We start from the raw sequence: 23,167 nt of genomic DNA, 5'->3' as shown, positions 1-23,167 counted from the left end.
AAGTGACCAACAATGGCCTCACTGTGCTGAGCTCTGACCAATCAGCCGCCCCACTGCTGCTCCGCCTCAGACACAGGAAGAGAGGAGCTGCAGCTGCATCCCCCTCCTCCCCTGACATCATTATCCTTATATTATACCCCCATCATAGCATGCAAATAAAAAGTGGCTGTCCACAGGCATGCTGACTGTTTCCAGTACAGGCTTATGGGGAGAACAGTATAAGTAATGTATGTACACAGTGACTGCACCAGCAGAATAGTGAGTGCAGCTCTGGAGTATAATACAGGATGTAACCCAGGACCAGTAATGTAATGTATGTACACAGTGACTGCACCAGCAGAATAGTGAGTGCAGCTCTGGAGTATAATACAGGATGTAACTCAGGATCAGTAATGTAATGTATGTACACAGTGACTGCACCAGCAGAATAGTGAGTGCAGCTCTGGAGTATAATACAGGATGTAACCCAGGACCAGTAATGTAATGTATGTACACAGTGACTGCACCAGCAGAATAGTGAGTGCAGCTCTGGGGTACAATACAGGATGTAACTCAGGATCAGTAATGTAATGTATGTACACAGTGACTGCACCAGCAGAATAGTGAGTGCAGCTCTGGGGTATAATACAAGAGGTAACTCAGGATCAGTAACATAATGTATGTACACAGTGACTGCACCAGCAGAATAGTGAGTGCAGCTCTGGAGTATAATACAGGAGGTAACTCCGGATCAGTAATGTAATGTATGTACACAGTGACTGCACCAGCAGAATAGTGAGTGCAGCTCTGGAGTATAATACAGGATGTAACTCAGGATCAGTAATGTAATGTATGTACACAGTGACTGCACCAGCAGAATAGTGAGTGCAGCTCTGGAGTATAATACAGGAGGTAACTCCGGATCAGTAATGTAATGTATGTACACAGTGACTGCACCAGCAGAATAGTGAGTGCAGCTCTGGTGTATAATACAGGAGGTAACTCAGGATCAGTAATGTAATGTATGTACACAGTGACTGCACCAGCAGAATAGTGAGTGCAGCTCTGGGGTATAATACAGGAGGTAATTCAGGATCAGTAATGTAATGTATGTACACAGTGACTGCACCAGCAGAATAGTGAGTGCAGCTCTGGGGTATAATACAGGATGTAACTCAGGATCAGTAATGTAATGTATGTACACAGTGATTGCACCAGCAGAATAGTGAGTGCAGCTCTGGAGTATAATACAGGATGTAACTCAGGATCAGTAAAGTAATGTATGTACACAGCGACTGCACCAGCAGAATAGTGAGTACAGCTCTGGAGTATAATGCAGGATGTAACTCAGGATCAGTAATGTAATGTATGTACACAGCGACTGCACCAGCAGAATAGTGAGTGCAGCTCTGGGGTATAATACAGGATGTAACTCAGGATCAGTAATGTAATGTATGTACACAGTGACTGCACCAGCAGAATAGTGAGTGCAGCTCTGGGGTATAATACAGGATGTAAGTCAGGATCAGTAATGTAATGTATGTACACAGTGACTGCACCAGCAGAATAGTGACTGCAGCTCTGGAGTATAATACAGGAGGTAACTCAGGATCAGTAATGTAATGTATGTACACAGTGACTGCACCAACAGAGTAGTGAGTACAGCTCTGGGGTATAATACAGGATGTAACTCAGGATCAGTAATGTAATGTATGTACACAGTGACTGCACCAGCAGAATAGTGAGTGCAGCTCTGGGGTATAATACAGGATGTAACTCAGGATCAGTAATGTAATGTATGTACACAGTGACTGCACTAGCAGAATAGTGAGCGCAGCTCTGGGTTATAATATAGGATGTAACTCAGGATCAGTAATGTAATGTATGTACACAGTGACTGCACCAGCAGAATAGTGAGTGCAGCTCTGGGGTATAATACAGGATGTAACTCCGGATCAGTAATGTAATGTATGTACACAGCGACTGCACCAGCAGAATAGTGAGTACAGCTCTGGAGTATAATACAGGATGTAACTCCGGATCAGTAATGTAATGTATGTACACAGCGACTGCACCAGCAGAATAGTGAGTAGAGCTCTGGAGTATAATACAGGATGTAACTCAGGATCAGTAATGTATGTACACAGTGACTGCACCAGCAGAATAGTGAGTGCAGCTCTGGGGTATAATACAGGATGTAACTCAGGATCAGTAATGTAATGTATGTACACAGTGACTGCACCAGCAGAATAGTGAGTACAGCTCTGGGGTATAATACAGGATGTAACTCAGGATCAGTAATGTAATGTATGTACACAGTAACTGCACCAGCAGAATAGTGAGTGCAGCTCTGTGGTATAATACAGGATGTAACTCAGGATCAGTAATGTAATGTATGTACACAGTGACTGCACCAGCAGAATAGTGAGTTCAGCTCTGGAGTTTAATACAGGAGGTAACTCAGGATCAGTAATGTAATATATGTACACAGTGACTGCACCAGAAGAATAGTGAGTGCAGCTCTGGAGTATAATACAGGATGTAACTCAGGATCAGTAATGTAATGTATGTACACAGTGACTGCACCAGAAGAATAGTGAGTGCAGCTCTGGAGTATAATACAGGATGTAACTCAGGATCGGTAATGTAATGTATGTACACAGTGAATGCACCAGCAGAATAGTGAGTGCAGCTCTGGAGTATAATACAGGATGTAACTCGGGATCAGTAATGTAATGTATGTACACAGTGACTGCACCAGCAGAATAGTGAGTGCAGCTCTGGGGTATACTACAGGATGTAACTCAGGAACAGTAAGGTATGTAGACAGTGACTGCACCAGCAGAATAGTGAGTGCAGCTCTGGAGTATAATACAGGAGGTAACTCCGGATCAGTAATGTAATGTATGTACACAGTGAATGCACCAGCAGAATAGTGAGTGCAGCTCTGGAGTATAATACAGGATGTAACTCGGGATCAGTAATGTAATGTATGTACACAGTGACTGCACCAGCAGAATAGTGAGTGCAGCTCTGGGGTATAATACAGGATGTAACTCAGGAACAGTAAGGTATGTAGACAGTGACTGCACCAGCAGAATAGTGAGTGCAGCTCTGGGGTATAATACAGGATGTAACTCAGGATCAGTAATGTAATGTATGTACACAGTGACTGCACCAGCAGAATAGTGAGTGCAGCTCTGGAGTATAATACAGGATGTAACTCAGGATCAGTAATGTAATGTATGTACACAGTGACTGCACCAGCAGAATAGTGAGTGCAGCTCTGGAGTATAATACAGGAAGTAACCCGGGATCAGTGCTAGTGAGTAGATGTCTTTATATGTGATGCAGACTCACCTTGCTCTCTCGGGGGATGTGCGGCTTCTGGACACTGTGCAGTCTGGGTTTATACTCCCTGTATATGAGCAGGCGTCTAAGGGCGTTTTCCAGGGCGCGCACATTGTTCTGTATACCTGTAACACAATAGGCAGGTTTATGTGTGATTCAGCCTGCGGAGGACGAGCACTGACAGCGCCACTCCAGGAGACAGTCAGGGTTTACACCAATCATTTTACAATTAGCAGTAATTGCTTTTCCCTTAGTTCGCTCATCATCATGGGTCTCATTCTGCCTGGCGATAATTCCTCCCCAATCAGCCCTGACATTTGCCCCAGATCATGTGTTTAGTACAGCATCACGGCATCTATATAAATAAGTGTGAATGGCACCTTAAGGAAATTGCTTTGAGGACTAATATAGGATATGGTGGTCGGAGGTCGGATGGGCTGATATTGATCACTTAACACTGAAGCTGCAGCAGATACGTGGCGGTGTCCCAGAGATTAAGCTACATGTCAGATGCTCGATTACCCAAATCCTGTCTATCTGCAGCCACCACTGGGGGGAGCTCCCTGTATACAGAGATACAAGATAACATCCTGTCTGCAGCCACCACTAGGGGGAGCTCCCTGTATACAGAGATACAAGATAACATCCTGTCTGCAGCCACCACTAGGGGGAGCTCCCTGTATACAGAGATACATGATAAGATCCTGTCTGCAGCCACCACTAGGGGGAGCTCCCTGTATACAGATATACATGATAAGATCCTGTCTGCAGCCACCACTAGGGGGAGCTCCCTGTATACAGAGATACAAGATAACATCCTGTCTGCAGCCACCACTAGGGGGAGCTCCCTGTATACAGAGATACAAGATAACATCCTGTCTGCAGCCACCACTAGGGGGAGCTCCCTGTATACAGAGATACATGATAAGATCCTGTCTGCAGCCACCACTAGGGGGAGCTCCCTGTATACAGAGATACATGATAAGATCCTGTCTGCAGCCACCACTAGGGGGAGCTCCGTGTATACAGAGATACATGATAAGATCCTGTCTGCAGCCACCACTAGGGGGAGCTCCCTGTATACAGAGATACATGATAAGATCCTGTCTGCAGCCACCACTAGGGGGAGCTCCCTGTATACAGAGATACATGATAAGATCCTGTCTGCAGCCACCACTAGGGGGAGCTCCGTGTATACAGAGATACATGATAAGATCCTGTCTGCAGCCACCACTAGGGGGAGCTCCCTGTATACAGATATACATGATAAGATCCTGTCTGCAGCCACCACTAGGGGGAGCTCCGTGTATACAGAGATACATGATAAGATTCTGTCTGCAGTCACCACTAGGGGGAGCTCCCTGTATACAGAGATACATGATAAGATCCTGTCTGCAGCCACCACTAGGGGGAGCTCCCTGTATACAGAGATACATGATAAGATCCTGTCTGCAGTCACCACTAGGGGGAGCTCCCTGTATACAGAGATACATGATAAGATCCTGTCTGCAGCCACCACTAGGGGGAGCTCCGTGTATACAGAGATACATGATAAGATCCTGTCTGCAGCCACCACTAGGGGGAGCTCCCTGTATACAGAGATACATGATAAGATCCTGTCTGCAGCCACCACTAGGGGGAGCTCCGTGTATACAGAGATACATGATAAGATCCTGTCTGCAGCCAGCACTAGGGGGAGCTCCCTGTATACAGAGATACATGATAAGACCCTGTCTGCAGCCACCACTAGGGGGAGCTCCCTGTATACAGAGATACATGATAACATCCTGTCTGCAGCCACCACTAGGGGGAGCTCCCTGTATACAGAGATACATGATAAGATTCTGTCTGCAGTCACCACTAGGGGGAGCTCCCTGTATACAGAGATACATGATAAGATCCTGTCTGCAGTCACCACTAGGGGGAGCTCCCTGTATACAGAGATACATGATAAGATCTTGTCTGCAGCCACCACTAGGGAGAGCTCCCTGTATACAGAGATACATGATAAGATTCTGTCTGCAGTCACCACTAGGGGGAGCTCCCTGTATACAGAGATACATGATAAGATCCTGTCTGCAGTCACCATTAGGGGGAGCTCCCTGTATACAGAGATACATGAAAAGGTCCTGTCTGCAGTCACCGCTAGGGGGAGCTCCCTGTATACAGAGATACATGATAAGATCCTATCTGCAGTCACCACTAGGGGGAGCTCCCTGTATACAGAGATACATGATAAGGTCCTGTCTGCAGTCACCACTAGGGGGAGCTCCCTGTATACAGAGATACATGATAAGATCCTGTCTGCAGTCACCGCTAGGGGGAGCTCCCTGTATACAGAGATACATGATAAGGTCCTGTCTGCAGGCACCGCTAGGGGGAGCTCCCTGTATACAGAGATACATGATAAGATCCTGTCTGCAGCCACCACTAGGGGGAGCTCCCTGTATACAGAGATACATGATAAGGTCCTGTCTGCAGTCACCACTAGGGGGAGCTCCCTGTATACAGAGATACATGACAAGATCCTGTCTGCAGCCACCACTAGGGGGAGCTCCGTGTATACAGAGATACATGATAAGATTCTGTCTGCAGCCACCACTAGGGGGAGCTCCCTGTATACAGAGATACATGATAAGATCCTGTCTGCAGCCACCACTAGGGGGAGCTCCCTGTATACAGAGATACATGATAAGATTCTGTCTGCAGTCACCACTAGGGGGAGCTCCCTGTATACAGAGATACATAAGATCCTGTCTGCAGCCACCACTAGGGGGAGCTCCCTGTATACAGCAATACATGATAAGATTCTGTCTGCAGCCACCACTAGGGGGAGCTCCCTGTATACAGAGATACATGATAAGATCCTGTCTGCAGCCACCACTAGGGGGAGCTCCCTGTATACAGAGATACGTGATAAGATCCTGTCTGCAGCCACCACTAGAGGGAGCTCCCTGTATACAGAGATACGTGATAAGATCCTGTCTGCAGCCACCACTAGCGGAAGCTCCCTGTATACAGAGATACGTGATAAGATCCTGTCTGCAGCCACCACTAGAGGGAGCTCCCTGTATACAGAGATACATGATAAGATCCTGTCTGCAGTCACCACTAGAGGGAGCTCCCTGTATACAGAGATACATGATAAGATTCTGTCTGCAGCCACCACTAGGGGGAGCTCCCTGTATACAGAGATACATGATAAGATTCTATCTGCAGCCACCACTAGAGGGAGCTCCCTGTATACAGAGATACATGATAAGATCCTGTCTGCAGTCACCACTAGGGGGAGCTCCCTGTATACAGAGATACATGATAAGATCCTGTCTGCAGCCACCACTAGGGGGAGCTCCCTGTATACAGAGATACATGATAAGATCCTGTCTGTAGTCACCACTAGGGGGAGCTCCCTGAATACAGAGATACATGATAAGATTCTGTCTGCAGTCACCACTAGGGGGAGCTCCTTGTTTACAGAGATACATAAGATCCGGACCGCGACGCCCATCTGACCCGTAACGGACCGCCCCTGGGTGAGTATAATATAACCTCTTTTTCTCCTCTTTCAAGTTACATCGGGGGCTTATCTACAGCATTACAGAATGCTGGAGATAAGCCCCTGATGCCGGTGGGGTTACCTCACCTTCCATTTTGGGGGTGACAGGTTCCCTTTTATGTTGCAGCCAATGTATGATCAGTATGGAGCACCACGTAGTGGCGGCTGCAGATATAACCATCTTGTGTCTTTATGTTTATCCATTAGACAGTGATCTGGTGGCCTAGGAGCAGCATGAGACGGACTCTGGAGAAGGTGGTCCCTGTACTGACCGCAAACCCTGAACCTAGCAGCGCAACTAGAAGCAGCCGTGGGGGGTACCTAACGCTCCCTAGACCCCTCGACACAGCCTAAGAACTAACTACCCCTAAAGACAGAAACAGGAAACCTATCTTGCCTCAGAGAAAATCCCCAAAGGATAGATAGCCCCCCACAAATATTGACGGTGAGAGGAGAGGTAAATAACACACGCGGATATGAAATCAGATTTTAGCATAGGAGGCCATACTAGCTAAAAAGAAAGAATAGAACAGAGTACTATGCGGTCAGTATAAAAACACTAGAAAATATCCACCACAGAAAATACGAATTACCACATCTGACTAAAGACATGGGGGGTATATCTGCATCTCCAGAGACACAGCTTAGCTGCAAAAAAATCCTTCACAGACAAAGCTGAACAAGACAAAAACATGAATATGAACAAAACTGTAATGTCCACTGCAGGTGGACAGCAAAAAACAAGCCAGGACTTATTTTTGTAGAAAAGCACAGCAAACTGGAGAGACCAGCAGGGAAGTGAATCCTTCAAAAACAATGGACAACTGGCACTGACTAAAGGATCCTGCAAAGCTATATACCCCAGTCAGTTTTGCAATTAGTAGATACACCTGTCCACTCCTGCAGTCCAGGCACAACTGCATTACCGTCTACAACCACCGGAGGGAGCCAAAAAGCTGAATTCACAACACCTCCCTCCCCCACTGCATGTAGTTCACTCTCTGACTAAACCAGTTACAGAAGTAATCAGGCTCCTTGCATCTTCTCACCCAAGCACTTGCACCAGTGACCCCATTCCGTCACATGTCCTCCAGTCCCTTTCCCCGGCTGTCACCTCTCACCTAACAAAAATATTCAACCTTTCTCTAACTTCCGGTATTTTTCCATCCTCATTTAAGCATGCCATCATACATCCATTACTTAAAAAAAACCATCCCTCGATCAAAACTGTGCCGCTAATTATAGACCTGTCTCTAATCTTCCCTTCATCTCTAAACTCCTCGAACGCCTGGTCCACTCCCGTCTTACCCGCTATCTCTCAGATAACTCTCTTCTAGACCCTCTTCAATCTGGTTTCCGCTCTTTACACTCTATGCTGACGACACCCAATTATACACTTCTTCTCCTGATATCACACCGACCTTTTTAGAAAACACCAGTGATTGTCTTACCGCTGTCTCTAACATCATGTCCTCCCTCTATCTGAAACTAAACCTGTCAAAAACGGAACTCCTCGTGTTCTCTCCCTCTACTAACCTACCTTTGCCTGACATTGCCATCTCCGTGTGCGGTTCCACCATTACTCCAAAGCAACATGCCTTGGGGTCATCCTTGATTCTGATCTTTCATTCACCCCCTACATCCGATCTCTTGCTCGCTCTTCTTATCTGCATCTCAAAAACATTTCTAGAATTCGCCCTTTTCTTACTTTCGACTCTGCAAAAACTCTGACTGTTTCACTTATTCATTCTCGTCTGGACTATTGTAACTCTCTACTAATCGGTCTCCCTCTTGCAAAACTCTCCCCTCTCCAATCTGTCCTGAATGCTGCTGCCAGGATCATATTCCTCACCAACCGTTACACCGATGCCTCTACCTTGTGCCAGTCATTACACTGGTTACCCATCCACTCCAGAATCCAGTACAAAACTACTACCCTCATCCACAAAGCACTCCATGGCTCAACACCACCCTACATCTCCTCCCTGGTCTCAGTCTACCACCCTACCCGTGCCCTCCGCTCCGCTAATGACCTCAGGTTAGCATCCTCAATAATCAGAACCTCCCACTCCCGTCTCCAAGACTTTACACGTGCTGCGCCGATTCTTTGGAATGCACTACCTAGGTTAATACGATTAATCCCCAATCCCCACAGTTTTAAGCGTGCCCTAAAAACTCATTTGTTCAGACTGGCCTACCGCCTCAATGCATTAACCTAACGATCCCTGTGTGGCCTATTTAATATAAAAAAAAAAAAAAAAAAAAGGTTCCTCGCATCATGTTCTTATACACTTTATGCAGTTAATAGCCCTCTGTGTCTGTACTGTTACATACTTAGGCAGGTAACTGGTTCATGCAGCTTTACATGAACACCCGAGCCTTACACTATGGCCGGTCCGAATAACTAAAGCAATTGTTACCATCCACCTCTCGTGTCTCCCTTTTTCCTCATAGTTTGTAGCTTGCGAGCAGCAGGGCCCTCACTCCTCCTGGTATCTGTTTTGAACTGTATTTCTGTTATGCTGTAATGTCTATTGTCTGTACAAGTCCCCTCTATAATTTGTAAAGCGCTGCGGAATATGTTGGCGCTATATAAATAAAAATTATTATTATTATTATTATTATTATCTATGCGCGGATCATTATGGCGGCTGCTTCCACCTTTGTGACCATTGGGGCCTCACATCTGTCACTCACCCACTGGTTCTACGAACCCAGGATCCACCTTGACCTCATACAGCTCCTCGTAGCCTCTGAACCTCTCTGGGATATTCTTCGGTTCTGCCTTCTCATTGGTTGCTGTGGGTTGTTCCGCGGGGGCGGAGCTTGGGCTGGGAGGCGGGCCCGGTTCTACAGCAGAATCCGGCACATTCTCCACCTAACAATAACAAGGAATGATCGGTGAGAAGCTGACACATTGCATCATGGGATTACATGGAGGAGTAACATTCTGACCTGAGGGTTCACTTACCTTACAGCCACACTCAGATCATTATTCCCTTCTGTTAATTCGTTTCTATTCAATGACCACTAATAAGGCACAAAGTTCTGGCCCCTCGGGGGCGGTCAGCCATGTGGTACCCACCTGGGTCATGAAGACGGACTGCACCTCTGGGGGACGGCTGCAGCTCCTCTCCTCCGAGGTCTGAGACCACCCAATCATCTCTTGGCTCCGCCCCTGGGGTGTGGCTATGATGTTTTCTGAAGAGGCTCTGATTGGGGGGAGGGGGCTGGATGACATCACAGACTCGGTGACATCACTCTCAGGAGGAGGCAGTCTGAACAAAGATGGCTCCACCATCAGAGGTTGTTTGGGGATCTTGGGAACATAAGTTCTGACCTTGGAGAAAGAGGAGAAAGTCACTCGGGCGGCAATCTACACACCAATAAGCAGAGGTAGCGTGGTATGTATCACAGCCAGATCAGACTACAGAGGGACACTTTGTAGTCTGTTACCATGGAGACACACAATCCTACATATAACGGGAGATTTTATAAAGAACACTTTTCAATATTGATTAATATTTTTTTTTATTTCTGATACAATGAAGTGATAAAAACTTCTACTAAAGTATAGACCTTCCGGCGAGCCTTAATTATGGAGCAGCGACATAAGCCCCGCCCCCGCTTACCTTCCTCCTCTCTTTCCTAGGTATGATAACATGGGGTTTATGAATTCCAGGAGACTTTTTACAAATCACTTTGATCCCGAGTCTCTGCTGAAGGAAGCTAATGAGCAATGGTGGGTCACCTGCAGACAAAGGGGAGGCGGCTATAAGGTCACATGGTCTATAAAAGGGAGGCGGCTACAAGGTCACATGCTCTATAAAGGGGAGGTGGCTACAAGGTCACATGGTCTATAAAAGGGAGGAGGCTACAGGGACACATGCTCTATAAAGGGGAGGCGGCTACAAGGTCACATGTTCTATAAAGGGGAGGCGGCTACAAGGTCAAATGGTCTAAAAAGGGGAGGTGGCTACAGGTTCACATGGTATATAGCCGTCACCACAGATCTCAGTATATATTATTACCTTTCCTGAGAGTCGTCAGGGGGTTCCCATTAATTATAAGCTCTTCAAGCGAGGGAAACAGCGCCACAGGCAGCACATCCTCTTCATGACATATCTGTAATTGATAGGAAGAAACCACCATGCTTTACACTGCAGCGTATGTCCCAACAAATGATCGATAAAGTGTGACAGACACTTCACATCAATGAATTTATCATATGGACGGTAGATACATGAAATACCACCACCCCACAGGGTGGAGAAGTGAAAATACGGGGACGCCCCCTGAAGAAGCTTTGTGTGAAACGGGTTGGTGAAATTCTCTGATATCTGGTCCCCTTGGCCGTCCTTAAGATGTGCTCTTAAGTATAATCTATGCTAGGACTTATAATACTATGTAAAATAATAGTTACTGTCTACACGTCACAAGCATGGCCCCGTAGGAGATCTACTACGAGGCATCTGAGCCTTTATTCGTTGTTTATACGGCCTATGACCCAACGTTACGTCACTTTAATGCTTCATATGCCGTCCTGCAGTTTCTTGTCAGGTTTCTGAGTCCATAACCTCCTACTCTGAACACTTTCTGTGGCATACATAAGATCTTCTATTATTTATGAAGTAGATGTATACAGCGTATTTTCACTTCTCCCAGGAGGTCTTTTCCTCACCCTGTTTATTATATCTATGTTTGGATTTTATTGATATACTGTTTTTTTCGGACCATAAGATGCACTTTTTTCCCCTCCAAATTTGGGGTGCGTCTTATGGTCCAAATGTAACACGGGCTGTACTGATGCTGAGTGCTCCCGTATAGGACCTGTGGTGAGATAATGAAGAGGGCGGGCTGGAGCATCACATGACAGCACAGAGCCCGCCCTCTTCATTGTGGCATCACAGGTCCTGCAGACACCGCACTGGAAACAATGCAGCTTCATCTTACAGGACCTGTGGTGAGGTAATAAGAGGGAGGGCTCTGTGCCGTCATGTGATGCTCCAGCCCTTCATTACCTCACCACAGGTCCTGTTAAAGCTGTAGAGAGATACTTTCAGTTTTCTAGCATGGCTGGCTGTAGGACCTGCGCTGATGTGAGTGCAGCCCCTACAAATAAGAATTAATTAAAATGTTAGTAATTAATTAATTAATAAGACATGAAAACGCACTCTGCTACTCCTGTGGTGAACTATATGTTATTTATACTATTAAATAGTTTACCATATTTTTTGCTTCAAATATTTTTTTCCCTATTTTCCACCTCTAAAACCTGGGTGCGTCTTATAGTCCGAAAATGCGTTATGTTTTTGTCAAATAAAATATTTTGTATTTTTAACCCCTTTACCCCCAAGGGTGGTTTGCACGTTAATGACCGGGCCAATTTTTACAATTCTGACCACTGTCCCTTTATAAGGTTATAACTCAGGAACGATTCAACGGATCCCAGTGATTCTGACATTGTTTTCTCGTGACATATTGTACTTCATGATAGTGGTAAAATTTCTTTGATATTACCTGCGTTTATTTGTGAAAAAAAACGGAAATTTGGCAAAAATTTTGAAAACTTCGCAATTTTCCAACTTTAAATTTTTATGCCCTTAAATCACAGAGATATGTCACACAAAATACTTAATAAGTAACATTTCCCACATGTCTACTTTACATCAGCACAATTTTGGAACCAACATTTTTTTTTGATAGGGAGTTATAAGAGTTAAAAGTTGACCAGCAATTTCTCATTTTTACAACACCATTTTTTTTTAGGGACCACGTCTCATTTGAAGTCATTTTGAGGGGTCTATATGATAGAAAATAACCAAGTGTGACACCATTCTAAAAACTGCACCCCTCAAGGTGCTCAAAACCACATTCAAGAAGTTTATTAACCCTTCTGGTGCTTCACAGGAATTTTTGGAATGTTTAAAAAAAAAAATGAACATTTAACTTTTTTTTTTTTCACAAAAAATTTACTTCAGCTCCAATTTTTTATTTTGCGAAGGTTAACAGGAGAAAATGGACCTCAAAAGTTGTCCAATTTATCCTGAGTACGCTGATACCCCATATGTGGGGGTAAACCACTGTTTGGGCGCATGGCAGAGCTCGGAAGGGAAGGAACTCCATTTGACTTTTCAATGCAAAATTGACAGGAATTGAGATGGGACGCCATGTTGGTTTGGAGAGCCCCTGATGTGCCTAAACATTGAAACCCCCCACAAGTGACACCATTTTGGAAATTAGACCCCCTAAGGAACTTATCTAGATGTGTGGTGAGCACTTTGCACCTCCAAGTGTTTCACTACAGTTTATAAAGCAGAGCCGTGAAAATAAAAATTCTTTTTTTTTAGCCCCCAGTTTTGTATTTTTCCAAGGGTGACAGGAGAAGTTGGACCCCAGAAGTTGTTGTCCAATTTATCCTGAGTATGCTGATACCCCATATGTGGGGGTAAACCCCTGTTTGGGCGCACGGGACAGCTCGGAAGGGAAGGAGCACTGTTTTACTTTTTCAACGCAGAATTGGCTGGAATTGAGATCGGACGCCATGTCGTGTTTGGAGAGCCCCTGATGTGCCTAAACAGTGGAAACCCCCAATTATAACTGAAACCCTAATACAAATACACCCCTAACCCTAATTCCAACGGTAACCCTAACCACACCTCTAACCCTGACACACCCCTAACCCTAATCCAACCGTAAATGTAATCCAAACCCTAGCCCTAACCCTAGCCCTAACCCTAGCCCTAATGGGAAAATAGAAATAAATACATTTTTTATTTTTTCCCTAACTAAGGGGGTGATGAAGGGGGGTTTGATTTACTATTTATAGCGGGTTTTTTAGTGGATTTTTATGATTAGCAGCCGTCACACACTGAAAGACGCTTTTTATTGCAAAAAATATTTTTTGCGTTACCACATTTTGAGACCTAAAATTTTTCCATATTTGAGTCCACAGAGTCATGTGAGGTCTTGTTTTTTCCGGGACGAGTTGACGTTTTTATTGGTAACATTTTCGGGCACGTGACATTTTTTGATCGCTTTTTATTCTGATTTTTGTGAGGCAGAATGACCAAAAATCAACTATTCATGAACTTATTTTGGGGGAGGCGTTTATACCGTTCTGCGTTTGGTAAAATTGATAAAGCAGTTTTATTCTTCGGGTCAGTACGATTACAGCGATACCTCATTTATATCATTTTTTATGTTTTGGCGCTTTTATACGATAAAAACTTTTATATAAAAAATAATTATTTTTGCATCGCTTTATTCTCAGGACTATAACTTTTTTATTTTTTCGCTGATGACGCTGTATGGCGGCTCGTTTTTTGCGGGACAAGATGACGCTTTCAGCGGTGCCATGGTTATTTACAGGTCCATATATATTTGGACAGAGACAACATTTTCCTAATTTTGGTTATAGACATTACCACAATGAATTTTAAACAAAACAATTCAGATGCAGTTGAAGTTCAGACTTTCAGCTTGCATTTGAGGGGATCCTGTTGTGAGTTCTGTTTTTGGGCTCCCTCTGGTGGTTACTGATGGTACTGGGTGACTTGTGTTCTCTGCGGTCTCTGGTGTCCACCTGTTCCATCAGGTTATGGGAGTTTCCTATTTAACCTGGCTTTTTTGTCATTTCCTCGCCGGCTATCAATGTAATCAGCGTGTCTTTTTACCTCTGCTCCCTGCGTCTGTTATCTTCAGGACAAGCTAAGTTTTGATTTTCCTGTTCCACGTTTTGCTTTATTTTTGTCTTTGTCCAGCTTGCAGATATGTGATTCCTTGCTGCTGGTTGCTCTAGTGGGCTGAAATTACTCCTCATGTTCCATGAGTTGGCACATGAGTTCAAGTAATTTCAGGATGGTTTTTTGAAGTGTTTTTCGCTGATCGCGCAGTTCACTTTTGTATCCTCTGCTATCTAGCTTTGGCGGGCCTCATTTTTGCTGATTCTATTTTCATAACTACGTATGTGCTTTCCTCTCATTTCACTGTTATTACATGTGGGGGGCTGCTATTTCTGTGGGGTGTTTCTCTGGAGGCAAGTGAGGTCTGTGTTTCTTCTAATAGGGGAAGTTAATCCTTCGGCTGGCGCGAGACGTCTAGGAATCATCGTAGGCACGTTCCCCGGCTACTGCTAGTTGTGTGTTTAGGTTCAGGATCGCGGTCAGCTCAGGTTCCATCACCCTAGAGCTTGTTTTGTTTTTGTGCTTGTCCTTTTGTGATCCCCTGCCATTGGGATCATGACAGGATCCACATTAAAATTGGATGAAGGGTTTAGGAGTTTCAGCTCCTTAACATGTGCCACCCTGTTTTTAAAGGGACCAAAAGTAACATAGTAACATAGTAACATAGTTAGTAAGGCCGAAAAAAGACATTTGTCCATCCAGTTCAGCCTATATTCCATCATAATAAATCCCCAGATCTACGTCCTTCTACAGAACCTAATAATTGTATGATACAATATTGTTCTGCTCCAGGAAGACATCCAGGCCTCTCTTGAACCCCTCGACTGAGTTCGCCATCACCACCTCCTCAGGCAAGCAATTCCAGATTCTCACTGCCCTAACAGTAAAGAATCCTCTTCTATGTTGGTGGAAAAACCTTCTCTCCTCCAGACGCAAAGAATTCCCCCTTGTGCCCGTCACCTTCCTTGGTATAAACAGATCCTCAGCGAGATATTTGTATTGTCCCCTTATATACTTATACATGGTTATTAGATCGCCCCTCAGTCGTCTTTTTTCTAGACTAAATAATCCTAATTTCGCTAATCTATCTGGGTATTGTAGTTCTCCCATCCCCTTTATTAATTTTGTTGCCCTCCTTTGTACTCTCTCTAGTTCCATTATATCCTTGGACAGATTCAATAATTTTAAATAAAATGTTCATTTCTAGTACTTGGTTGAAGACCCTTTGTTGGCTATGACTGCCTGAAGTCTTGAACTCATGGCCATCACCAGACGCTGTGTTTCCTCCTTTTTGATGCTCGGCCTTCACTGCGGTGGTTTTCAGTTGCTGTTTGTGGCCTTTCTGTCTGAAGTTTAGTCTTTAACAAGTGAAATGCTGCTCAGTTGGGTTGAGATCAGGTGACTGACTTGGCCATTCCAGAATACTCCACTTCTTTGCTTTAATAAACTCCTGGGTTGCTTTGGCTTTATGTTTTGGGTCATTGTCCATCTGTAGTATGGAACGACGATGTGATGAGGGAACAGCCGCCATCTTGGAACAGGCATACTTACAGATTGGCGTGACTCCATTTTGTCTCCTGGTCTCAGGTCGGCAGCTAGGAGCGCTCCTGGCCCCCACCTTTTCTATGAATAAAGTTCCTATTAGTATGCTAACGGGCTGAGCTCAGTGTAAACTGTAGACGGTATTTTAAAAGCTCACTGAGGAAACCACGCCAGCAGGGGGGCTTGGAAATGCTTGGGGGCTTAATTAAAACACGCATGCCAAGTGGCCACTGGATACACATCTATTAAGGCAGCCCAGCCAAACCGTCTCCAACATGGAATTGTGAATTATGGACGCATCGTCCGAGGTACAGGCTCATAAAAAATATTCTCCTTACCCTAAAGAAATTGTGCATCCAACAGTGTGACTCCCGTGACGGTGGAAGGTCTGAAACCCGAGATATAGGGATCAGCCTCCCACAGGGACCGAATGGGTCCAGGTTTGATCCCAGTACGACCGGCAGAACAAACCACAGGCGCTGGTACTGCCCGTGTGCTGATCCGATCATCGTGAGGGAAGTTATCCCATTTATTAGAAATTGGAATAAATCTTGCAGGGAGACAGAGGGGGTGGAGATTGCTAAGCCCACCCAGCTGCAGGCAGGGGGGCTCAGCTAGGTATAAGAAGAAGCTGAGGTCACTGGGAGGGTCTCACTCCACAGAAGAAGACTATGATGATTTCTTAAGGAACAGGGTATGCCAGCCAGAGGGGGGAGCAAGCACATGCTTTCTGGGGCTGCCCGGCAACTAAGTTTTTGGACCTGCGGAATGCTATGCCCCCCCGGCTTCCACAAGCGACCTTCAACCTGGTAAATTGACCCCCAGCTTTATACCTTTAAGCCTTGTATTATTGTTGTTATATTGTACTCTGACTGTAACTCTTGATATATTGTGATTGTATATTTCTTGTAATTATCTAGTGCGCCCTTAAGGCAATTAAATCATAAATTAATTTTGGGCTGATCCTTTTACTCTGATTGCGAATCTTAGAATACCCAGTGTGGGTAACAGGGCAGTCTCCCCGGCGGCCATTTGCTCTAGGTGCAGTTCCTTTACTGACCTGAGAGACAAAGGGGGCGCCGGAGAGCTGGGCCTTTGTAGTGACGTCACGGATTGGGGTGGTGGCAGCGTACGTGGGATCAGAGTAATAGTGTGCGTGGGACCCCTACTCCCAGACACTAAAGACTACCAGTGGTAACTTTCGCTGCTGGGGTCTTAAGGTCAGCCCAGCACTAGACGGTCAGAGTGTAGATATAATAAGTTGTGTGCAAGGTCAGGGGTACAGCTGTGTCAGTAACCAGAGGTTCCAAAGATGGCGGAGGGCACCAGGAGTGCAGTGAGGGCGCAGGCCAGTGCTATGGTCTATGAGGAGGTGGTGGTGGACGGCACTGTTCCAGGCAAGGGGGAGTTCAGCCAGGACTCCCCAAGGAGCCAGCCACCCGTGCTTAGTCCGGCAAGGGACTACCCACCACCTACCCGCCCCAGCCTGTCCACCTCAGAGGCCCTTGTTGCAGCGGCAGTGGCACGTCTCGAGGCGGGTAATGAAGACGCCTATATGAGACTCATGGCAGCCACAGAGAAAGCAGCGGAGGCCGAGCGGGCAGAACGCCGTGAGGCAGAGGAGCGAGAGCGGGCAGAACGCCGTGAGGCGGCAGAGCGAGCAGAGAGAGCGGCAGAGCGAGAGCGTGCAGAACGCCGTGAGGCGGCAGAGCGGGCAGCGGAGCAAGCAGCGGCAGAGAGAGCAGCGGAGCGCCAGCACCGACTGGAGATGGCCCAAAGGACACCTGGACCGACCACATGCGGGCGTTGCTGAGAGCTGCAGAGCACTGGACCTCGGGTCTAGCGCTCACCACCCGCCAGGAGGTCCAGGAACTGTTCGTCATGGAGCAGTTCTTGTGGAACTGCCCAGAGGACCTCCAGCAGTTCCTCCGTGACCGGAAACCGAAGGGGGCTTCTGCTACAGCCGCCCTGGCAGATGAGTATGCCAATAACAGGGCGCCTGAGCCGAAGAAGCCTGCCAGCAGCACCTGGAGAGGGGGTAAGCCCAATCCTGCCCCTGTTTTCCCAGCCCCCAGAGTGCAAGGGGTGTACCCCCCTGCTGCCCTCTCCAGGCCAGGTGCAGAACCCAGACGTTGTCATCACTGCAACCAGCTGGGACACTTCAAGACCGCATGTCCCCAGCGTCTTAAGGCCCCATCCATGTCCCCGAAACCGTCCACTGTTTTATGTGTGGGAGGGGGTGGTGGGAGGTCCCTGGACAATTACCAACCCGTCACTATCGGCCGCTCAGCGGTCATGGGACTGCGGGACACAGGCGCTGAACGAACCCTGGTACGTCCTGAGGTGGTGTCCCCTCAAGACTTGGTACCGGGGAAAACCCTTTCCGTCTCCGGAATTGGAGGCGTGGAGCCGGCGCTGCCTGTCGCCAAGTTGTTTTTGGACTGGGGAGCCGGGAGGGGAATGCGGGAGGTGGGAGTAATGTCAAATATTCCTGCTAATGTATTACTTGGGACCGATTTGGGGCGGCTAGTGTCTCAGTATGTGGCCACTGAACCCCCAAGTTCGGCTCCCCAAGAATGTCATGACTCTACTGTGAATGTTGATGTGTTGAATGTGCCTCCAACAGTGGGGGAGGGAGTGAAACCTGAGGGTACTCCATACACTGACACCACACACCCCGGGCTCACGGGGAGGACAGGTGAGGAGACTGTAGGGGAGAGCTCAGAGGTGGAGGGAGGGGCTGCTATGGGCAGCGTAGGGCCCCTAAGTGAATCCAGCCTGCTGAGTCTAGGACCCCTGCAGGAAGAGGAACAGGCCATGGGGGGAGGAGGCGTCCCCGGAGAGGAGCCACCAGGTAAGACTCCAGGGCAGGAGTTCCCCACACCCGGGATGTTCGGAGGGCAGGAAAGTCTGCCTGACCCGGCGACTTGGTCAGGGGCCGGGGGGAAGCAAGTGCTACCCATGGGCACAGCGGTCGTGGCCGCTGTCACCCGGAGTGGGAGCGCCGGAGCCCAAGGAGCCTTGCAGAGGTCCGACGGCTTCCCCCTCTCTGACCAAGTGGCTGCCGAGTCAGACAGCGGCCAGGAGACAGATCCCGGGGAGCTGACAGCGGATGTGGCGGTGTCGTCCATTCTCGCCACATCGAGTCAGGGATTTCAGGCAGCGTTGGAAGCCGACGCTAGCCTGAAAGCTCTCAAGGAGCAGGCGGCACAGCCTCCTGGGGAGTCAGACCGCGAGCGGGTGGTCTGGGACCAGGGACGGCTGTACCGAGTATCGGTCCAGCAGGGTTCCCCGGAGGCGTGGCCCAGGGACCGACAGTTAGTGGTACCCTATCCGTTCAGGGCGGAATTGTTGCGGATAGCCCACGAGATTCCCATGGCCGGACACCTAGGGATCGCTAAGACCAGGGCCAGGCTAGCGCAGCATTTCTACTGGCCTGGAATGAGGACCGAGGTAATTGCCTACTGCCGTTCGTGTGACACCTGTCAGAGGGTGGGGAAGGCGGGGCGGCGCCCCAAAGCCCCACTGGTAACTCTGCCCATCATTGAAGAGCCTTTCTCGAGGGTGGCTGTGGATCTCATTGGACCTCTGTCCACTCCCAGTCGCTCCGGGAAATGCTTCATATTAACGGTAGTGGACTATGCCTCTCGGTACCTGGAGGCGGTCGCTTTGTCATCCATTCGGGCTGACAAAGTGGCCACTGCCTTACTGGAGATCTTCTCCAGAGTGGGGTTTCCCCAGGAAATGCTCACCGACCGAGGGACCCAGTTCATGTCTCAGCTGATGGAGTCTCTCTGTAAGCAGATCCAGGTGCAACATCTGGTAGCCAGCCCGTATCACCCACAGACCAATGGCCTGCGTGAGCGGTTCAACGGCACCTTAAAGCAGATGCTTAAGATGTTGGTCGACTCCCACGGGAGAGATTGGGAGCGGTATCTCCCACACCTTCTATTTGCCTACCGGGAGGTTCCACAGGCCTCAACGGGGTTCTCCCCCTTTGAGCTCCTGTATGGGCGACGAGTACGGGGGCCCCTTGCTCTAGTGAAGGAAGCGTGGGAAGGAGATTTGGCCACCCCTGGAGTGTCGGCCATTGAGTATGTTGTGCGCTTCCGGGACAGAATGACGGCCTTGACGCGGCTGGTGCATGACAATATGGCCCAGGCCCAAGCTGACCAGAAGCGGTGGTACGACCAGAATGCTTGTGAAAGGACCTACCAGGTGGGTCAAAAAGGTGTGGGTACTGGTCCCCGTCCCACAAAACAAGCTTCAGGCAGCCTGGGAGGGTCCATACCTCGTGCACCAGCAGCTCAACGCCGTCACCTATCTGGTCACCCTGGACCACGCCCGTGGAAGGAGGAAGGCCTTATAAGAAGAAGCTGAGGTCACTGGGAGGGTCTCACTCCACAGAAGAAGACTATGATGATTTCTTAAGGAACAGGGTATGCCAGCCAGAGGGGGGAGCAAGCACATGCTTTCTGGGGCTGCCCGGCAACTAAGTTTTTGGACCTGCGGAATGCTATGCCCCCCGGCTTCCACAAGCGACCTTCAACCTGGTAAATTGACCCCCAGCTTTATACCTTTAAGCCTTGTATTATTGTTGTTATATTGTACTCTGACTGTAACTCTTGATATATTGTGATTGTATATTTCTTGTAATTATCTAGTGCGCCCTTAAGGCAATTAAATCATAAATTAATTTTGGGCTGATCCTTTTACTCTGATTGCGAATCTTAGAATACCCAGTGTGGGTAACAGGGCAGTCTCCCCGGCGGCCATTTGCTCTAGGTGCAGTTCCTTTACTGACCTGAGAGACAAAGGGGGCGCCGGAGAGCTGGGCCTTTGTAGTGACGTCACGGATTGGGGACGTGGTAGGAAGGGGTAATCCTTCACAGACGACCAATCAGTTTGGCTGCATTTGGCTGGATCTGAACACACAGTATGGCGGCTCTGAAGACCTCAGAATTCATTCGGCTGCTTCTGTCCGGTGTCACATCATCAATAACCACTAGTGACCAGTGCCACTGGCCGCCATGCATGCCCGCGCCATCACACTGCCTCCGCCGGGTTTATGCATGCCCGCGCCATCACACTGCCTCCGCCGGGTTTACAGATGATGTGGTATGCTTTGGATCATGAGCTGGACCACGCCTTCACCATACTTTTCTCTTTCCATCATTCTGGTAGAGGTTGATGTTGGTTTCATCTGTCCATAGAATGTTCTTCCAGAACTGTGCGGCTTTTTTAGATGTTTTTTAGCCTTTTTATTCTTGATGCTTATGAGTGGCTTGCACCGTGCAGTGAACCCTCTGTAGTTACTTTCATGCAGTCTTCTCTATGGTAGATTTGGATATTGATACGCCGACCTCCTGGAGAGTGTTGGTCACTTGGTCGGCTGTTGTGAAGGGGTTTCTTTTCACCATGGAGATTATTCTGCGATCATCCACCACTGTTGTCTTCCGTGGGCGCACAGGTCTTTTTGCAGTGATGAGTTCACCAGTGCTTTCTTTCTTTCTCAGGATGTACCAAACTGTAGATTTTGCCACTCCTAATATTGTAGCAATTTCTCAGATGGGTTTTTTATGTTTTCGCAGCTTAAGGATGGCTTGTTTCACCTGCATGGAGAGCTCCTTTACCGCATGTTTACTTCACAGCAAAACCTTCCAAATGCAGCACCACACCTCAAATCAACTCCAGGCCTTTTATCTGCTTAATTGAGAATGACATAACGAAGGGATTGCCCACACCTGTCCATGAAATAGCCTTGGAGTCAATTGTCCAATTACTTTCGGTCCGTTTAAAAACAGGGTGGCACATGTTAAGGAGCTGAAACTCCTAAACCCTTCATCCAATTTTAATGTGGAAACTCTCAAATGAAAGCTGAAAGTCTGAACTTCAACTGCATCTGAATTGTTTTGTTTAAAATTCATTGTGGTAATGTCTATAACCAAAATTAGAAAAATGTTGTTTCTGTCCAAATATATATGGACCTAACTGTAAACTGTATATCCGTCTTTTTGAACACGTGTTATTCCACTTTTTGTTTGGCGATGTTTTTTGCCTCATTTTTTTTTTACGTTATTCACTGAAGGGGTTAACTAGTGGGCCAGTTTTATAGGTGGGGTCGTTACGGACGCGGCGATACTAAATACGTGTACTTTTATTGTCTTGTTTTTTATTTAGATAAAGAAATGTACGGTATTTATTGGAACAATATATATATATTTTTTTTCTTTATCTAGGTTTTTTTTTTTTTACACATGTAAATATATATTTTTTTACTTTCTAACATTGCCCCAGAGGGGGACATGACTGCATAGTGTCTTACCGCTGATCTGAGCAGCCACTTGGAAGCCACCTCCCTGCAGGACCCAGAAGGCCCCCGTGGCCATTTTGGATTCAGGCCTGCAGGGATGCTTCCCTGTGCCGTTGGAACACTGCGATCATGTTTGATCGCAGTGTTCCGGGGGTTAATGTGCCAGGAGCAGCACCGTGACCGCTCCTGGCAATTGCCCCCATGGGAGGCTAGAAGCTACCACAGCTTTATCGGCTCTGCTACATAGGAGCGATGCTCAGATCACCCCTATGTAGCTGAATTGCTGAGTTGCTATGAGGGCCGACCACAGGGTGGCGCTCACAGCAATCCGGCATCATCAACCATGGAACTCTCAAGGAGACCTCTGATTGTCATGCCGACGAACCGATGACCCCGGATCACGTGACGGGGTCACCAATTCGCATATTTCCTGCCCCATGGCCCGGAAGAGCAATTTAAATGCCGCTATGAGAGTTTGACAGCGGCATTTTAAATAGTTAATAGCCACGGGTGGATTTTGATTCCACCTGTGGCTATTGCGGGCACATGTCAGCGCCGCAGCCCACATCAAAATGGTGGATACCGACATCAGCATACTATTAAACCCAATGTCGGTAAGGGGTTAAATTAGAAATAAATGTGGAGCTATAGTCAGCCATTCACCACTATAGAGGGCAAATCCACAACTAATAAGGACCACAAATAAAGGATGAAGAAATCTGTATACAGGGAGCTTCCCCT

The 23,167-nt window shown here is 47.3% G+C and overlaps 1 protein-coding gene across 1 annotated transcript in view; it reads right to left on the bottom strand.

The window, feature by feature from the left end:
* The window catches only part of XRRA1 (X-ray radiation resistance associated 1), a 62,998-nt gene that overhangs the window by 1,758 nt on the left and 38,073 nt on the right, over window positions 1-23,167 (bottom strand). Inside the window, exons 12-16 of the mRNA XM_069759461.1 lie at window positions 10,918-11,011; window positions 10,519-10,637; window positions 9,972-10,226; window positions 9,584-9,764; window positions 3,340-3,455 (exon numbers count right to left, since the gene is read on the bottom strand). Coding sequence (XP_069615562.1) covers window positions 3,340-3,455; window positions 9,584-9,764; window positions 9,972-10,226; window positions 10,519-10,637; window positions 10,918-11,011 — 765 coding nt within the window. The remainder of the gene's footprint in view (window positions 1-3,339; window positions 3,456-9,583; window positions 9,765-9,971; window positions 10,227-10,518; window positions 10,638-10,917; window positions 11,012-23,167) is intronic.

Source organism: Ranitomeya imitator, chromosome 3, assembly GCF_032444005.1.
Source record: "Ranitomeya imitator isolate aRanImi1 chromosome 3, aRanImi1.pri, whole genome shotgun sequence".
In the NCBI taxonomy this organism is placed as follows: Eukaryota; Metazoa; Chordata; class Amphibia; order Anura; family Dendrobatidae; genus Ranitomeya; species Ranitomeya imitator.
This window is presented reverse-complemented; position numbering and strand designations above follow the sequence as displayed.